Source organism: Fusarium oxysporum, chromosome 9 (genome assembly GCF_000149955.1).
Source record: "Fusarium oxysporum f. sp. lycopersici 4287 chromosome 9, whole genome shotgun sequence".
Taxonomy (NCBI): domain Eukaryota; kingdom Fungi; phylum Ascomycota; class Sordariomycetes; order Hypocreales; family Nectriaceae; genus Fusarium; species Fusarium oxysporum.
In genome coordinates, this window is record NC_030994.1 from 1,964,544 (window position 1) to 1,969,416 (window position 4,873).

General features: G+C 49.8%; 2 protein-coding genes across 10 annotated transcripts in view; one reads left to right on the top strand and one right to left on the bottom strand.

Annotated features, from left to right (window-relative positions):
* The window catches only part of FOXG_20064 (uncharacterized protein), a 3,092-nt gene extending 1,576 nt beyond the window's left edge, over positions 1-1,516 (top strand). The window contains exons 2-3 of the mRNA XM_018400345.1: positions 75-922; positions 1,005-1,516. Of these exons, the coding sequence (XP_018246851.1) occupies positions 75-922; positions 1,005-1,122 (966 nt within the window). The 3' untranslated portion in view covers positions 1,123-1,516. The remainder of the gene's footprint in view (positions 1-74; positions 923-1,004) is intronic.
* On the bottom strand, positions 788-4,808 carry FOXG_20065 (uncharacterized protein). 9 transcript variants are annotated; one of them, XM_018400346.1, is made up of 6 exons: positions 4,755-4,808; positions 4,419-4,674; positions 3,982-4,277; positions 3,713-3,923; positions 3,345-3,658; positions 788-3,256 (listed from the first exon to the last, which is right to left on the bottom strand). In XM_018400346.1, the coding sequence occupies exons 2-6, from the start codon at positions 4,434-4,436 to the stop codon at positions 1,627-1,629; spliced, it is 2,469 nt and encodes an 822-aa protein (XP_018246852.1). In that variant the 5' UTR covers positions 4,437-4,674; positions 4,755-4,808; the 3' UTR covers positions 788-1,626. The 9 variants fall into 9 exon arrangements, with proteins under 9 accessions (XP_018246852.1, XP_018246857.1, XP_018246858.1 ...); XM_018400354.1 differs by having other exon boundaries at positions 1,367-3,256; positions 3,713-4,277; XM_018400349.1 differs by having other exon boundaries at positions 1,367-3,256; positions 3,982-4,674.
* Positions 4,809-4,873: the final 65 nt, after the last annotated feature.

Sequence of the window (4,873 nt, forward strand, 5' to 3'; positions counted from 1 at the left end):
TAAAACCACCTCCTGGTGTGGGGTCCGAAGGGGTCCCAAAAACGATCCCCGATATATCTATACCGACTGGGCAGCTTTCTATCCACGACGAGCCCTCGATCAACGGTTTGTCTGCACCGCGATATATTTCCGGTAATAGAGTCACGTCACCACTGATCTCTTCCTCTAATGGACCCTTGCCGCCGCTTCATCATGCAGTTCGCGCACCAGCAGGCGAGTCCAAGGAGACTCTTCCATCACAGTCTCTCCCGTCTCTTCGTTCGACTTTTGGTGAGCTCCGAGACTTACACCCAGAGCGTCCATCCGAGCAGGATCTTGGCCGTGTCCCTCCAGGTCTATCCTCCACTTTCCCTACTTCTCCAGCTGCAAACTTAGGGCACAGGTTTAGTTTGAATACTAATCTCCCGTCGTCGCCCCGTTCACCACCAGATGGATACCGAACACTCTCCCCTCACTCTGCGCCAAGTGCTAGTATGCATTATTATCCGACAAATGGTAACCACCCTCGCGCTCCGACCGAATACAGTAGTAGCAATGCTGGCGAGACTCCGAATACCGATCACTCTGCTTCCACCCCTGCCACATCAACCTCAATCAACTCAACCTCAATTACTGATCGGATGAGTATTGATGGGATCACACATCCGCAGCCTCTTTCCGGCTCGTATACGTGCACTGTTACTGGATGCAATGCGGCGCCTTTCCAGACTCAGTATCTCCTCAACTCTCACATGAATGTACACTCATCTATACGGCCACACTATTGTCCAGTCAAAGGGTGTCCAAGAAGTGAAGGGGGCAAGGGCTTCAAAAGAAAGAATGAAATGATAAGACATGGCCTGGTTCATGACTCCCCAGGCTACGTCTGCCCCTTTTGCCCTGATAGGGAACACAAATATCCACGCCCAGATAATCTTCAGCGGTATGTCAATTAGCTAAGCCATATCGGTACTGCAGCTAGATATGCCCCCCCGAACTGGAGTAATGATGCTGACTGCTCCTAGACACGTCCGTGTTCATCATATAGACAAAGACAAGGACGACCCGCAACTGAGAGATGTACTTGCTCAGCGACCAGATGGACCTAACCGTGGTCGAAGAAGACGCGGCCCACCGGCGTAAACGACTGTTGTAGGTTGGCATACGAACCTGGCTGCTGAGAGGGGACGCTGAACGAGCACGATTAACGATTTACGCCAACCGAAATGTGATGGGAAGCGCTCTTTGCTTTGGCGTTATATGTATGAGTACCTGGCGATTTGACGGGTCGGGCGACTGAAGGCTTCTCGCATGTTGCCAAAGGTCATTGATTAAGCGGAGTGAGGATTTGGAGGTACAGACAAGGCGTTCAGGATCTCAAATACCCGGTTGGGTCAGATTTCGTTCAATATTTTATTTTCTAGGAGTATACCACTTGCGCCAGTGTGGCGTTGGCTAGCGAGCGTACACCTTGTTCGATTCTACCTTCATATTCAGCATGATACTGTGTTGAACATATATTTATCATTCCTCTCAGTCGATACATGTATCCATCTTCTCGTGCTTCGCATTTGGATGTATTTGTCATGCGATATATGGACCCTACATACGTGTGCTCAAATTCACTGACTGGCACAGTGACTTTGGCTAGACGAGCGCCCACGGCCCTATATTAACAGGTCCATCACTGTGAATCTCTATCTCAATACACTCTCCTACCTGAGGTGCGCCCATACTCTCAATCACTAACCACATGCCCTCCCGCTGTATCCTGGCTGGCTCCATGTCAAGCTCAGGGGTTCGCACGATTGTTTTGAGTTCTTCGTATTCGCCGTCGCCTGAAGTTGCGATCGTGATTCGCTCAGGATCCCATCCATGAGCCACGGAAAGTCGTACCATCAGAGTGGATGAGGGCCGGTTACTAGGATCGAAGCCCGGGCTCGTGACGCTGCGCGCCATGACACTCATTCGAGTTAACCAAGACGCCGATAATTGTGCACGCCTGACTTCTTCACCGTCTGAGAGCTGGAAAGGGCTCAGTGTCTTGCGGAGTCTCCCAGCAGCATCGGCGGGTACGGGTTGTACTTCCACGTTCGCCATGGATGAAATGCGGAGGGCAAAGTCTGCCAATTGGCCTTGATCGAAAGTTGAACACACCACAGTATACACTCCAGCATCAATTTGTGGAATGTTGACCACAGCACAGCCTCGACGATATTCCCCAGATGAGCCCGCAAGATCCCGAGCCTTGAGTGTCTGCACCCGCTTGCCCTGGGACCAGACTAAATCGATATGCACATGGATATCCTGCATATCTGTTGACAATAAGACAGATAAAGGCCCTGCTTGAGCAAGTGATAGCTTGTACTGGGGGTTTGTAGCGTAGGTCGTGCAAGCTGCACTGCCTCCTGCAGTCCTCCTGGTCCACGAGCCAGCGATCTCCCTTGTGCAAGCCATTGCGTCTTCAGCTTCTTTGACTGCAAGTTGATGTTGGGAGAGGAATGAGAGAGTGAGGGTGTAGTCTGGTAGCGGGAACTCGTGCTGATCGACAACGATGGTATATCGTCTCCCTGGGCTCGTGTCGAAACGAGCGAGAGTCTGTGGAGAGTCGACATAAGGTCCACGATAGACATCACCATCGCTTACTTGCACCCTGTGGCCGTCGTTTTCAAAGACGAGAATGCTCATGTAACCAAGTTGTCCAGAGACAGCTGCCATTGAGTCGGTCCTGTTCCGAGCAATTTCCAACTCTTCGTCCACAAAATGTCTACTCACGAGAATCCACACTGGCCCGCCAGCTGGCGACTGGAGTGAGTACTGTGGGTTGCGTACCAACGACGAAGACAACTCCGGGGGAGGCATGTGCCAGGTAAAGTGATGATCCTGACGATGGGAAAATAGAGCAGGGTTCCAGTTTAGGTACATGGACTCGAAGTGTTGAAGGACATCTTCCAGGGTCATCCAGAAAGAGCCAGCGACTGAAGGGGGAGATTTGTGTTGAGGCCTGGCGGCATATGGGGTTGGCGATTCGGCATCAAAGGGCTGAGGAATGCCTCCTTTCCAAACCGGTCCTTCACACCAAGGGTTCTTGACCAAAAGCCTCCGGCTGTCACCGATCATTTCAACATCCATGATGGCATAGTCGTGCTCTCCAATAAGACCCAGGATATCCTCTTCTTCGGCAGAGATTCGACCAGTACCCAAGGTGACCACCACGTTCTCAGAGTCGTGTGCATTCTTGATTCGTCTCCAGAGCTTATCAACTTCTAGATCTTCTCTATAAGAGCAATTGAGAGGTGAGTCCACGTTGTGAAGCAAGGTTATGGAGATAGCGTATGTGAAGAGGGATAACAAAACGTGCTCACCTTTGAAGAAAGATCTGTTCCGGGATCCATCCAGTAAGAACCCACAAGTCTGTGCCTGAGTTACTCCCCGGAAAGTCATAGCCTCCTCTAACTTTCAGATATGCCTTTTCTAGGAGTGCAGGCCAAATCAGTTGAGGGTTGACTCGGTCAACAACGTAGAGAGTTCGGTCACTGATGGAAGATGGAAGCCGCTCATCGATCACAACCCGACGGAAGCACCCATTGAAGTATAGTTTCAAGACATATTTGCCAGAAGCAGATACTTTAGGTATTCCCTTTGCTCTGTCAAATGGATACAAGATGGACGAGAGAATCTGTTGTAGACTATCAGCGGACGCTCGTTAGCAGTTCATCTCGATACGCCTTACCGACTTTCGACCAGTCAAGATCTTCATAGCGGCACATAAACTGGCGACCACAGAACAATCCGTGGTCAGATCTTGAACCAGGTCACAACCGCTACTTGAGTTCATGAAAATGTCGTCGTCTGCTTCGACATGGTCGTGTAGGTCCCTTGGACGCTTCCATCCACCAAATGTAGCGGTCTGCCTCGGTGACAGTGTGAAGGTTGCATTATCGCTATATCAAACTCAGCCGAAAGCTACAACAGACTGGATCAGGCAGGGTTTCCGTTTACGTGAAAGGCTCATCGCCAGGGAGAAGCTGGAATTCTTTATCCGAGGGTTCTTTTGTCCATGGGGGAAAGAGATTAGAGTGAAGTTTTGAGGTTCGTAACAAGACGCTGGGCGTTTGAGTGAGCTCAGCCTTGAGCTTCTCAGCCTGAGCAATGAGTTGTTGACATTTCAATCGCAAACGAGTGGCATCCTTTTTGGTCGAAGCCTCTCCAGCAGCTCGCATGTACAGCTCTGCAGCCTGAACAGCATAATCGAGGGCCGCCTGGCCACTCGATGTTTGGATGAGAGACTCAGTGGCCTGTGATATGGATATAGGGTTAGTTGACAGATGAAGCTATAACGAGCGATGATGTAATCCGCATCGAGGATCGCCGATAATGATGGCACTGGTACTGAGGCAGATAAGAAAGATAGGGCACGCGTCTTGGGATATACTGACCTGAGCTCTCTTCTCCATTTCTGTTTTACTGAAACATGGCCTCAATCATTGTCAGGCTTGACTGATTGACGTTGACAATGAATGAATGACTCAAGAAAGCACTCCAGAGCATAGAACCCCGCGGTGGGGGCTGATGTTTGCTGCGCCCAATACTTTCTCCACTCAAAAGAGCTCTGCATCGACAGTTGAGATCCAATACCATAAGTATCACTGTAGTAGGAAATATTTGGAAAAACTGCTGAAGAGAACGAGATAACTAGGGTATTCAATGTCTTTAGATACTTGCTTTGTTTGTACGCCATCTGGTCCAAGGTTCTCTCGTCTCATATGACTTACACTTTTTAAACAGGCCATTTAAGCATTTTTAATCCACGATGTTATAGGGTACCTTATCTCGAATTGTGAGCAAGTCTTATGCAACAGACGTTGTCTTTGACGTCGACCGCTGTAAATTA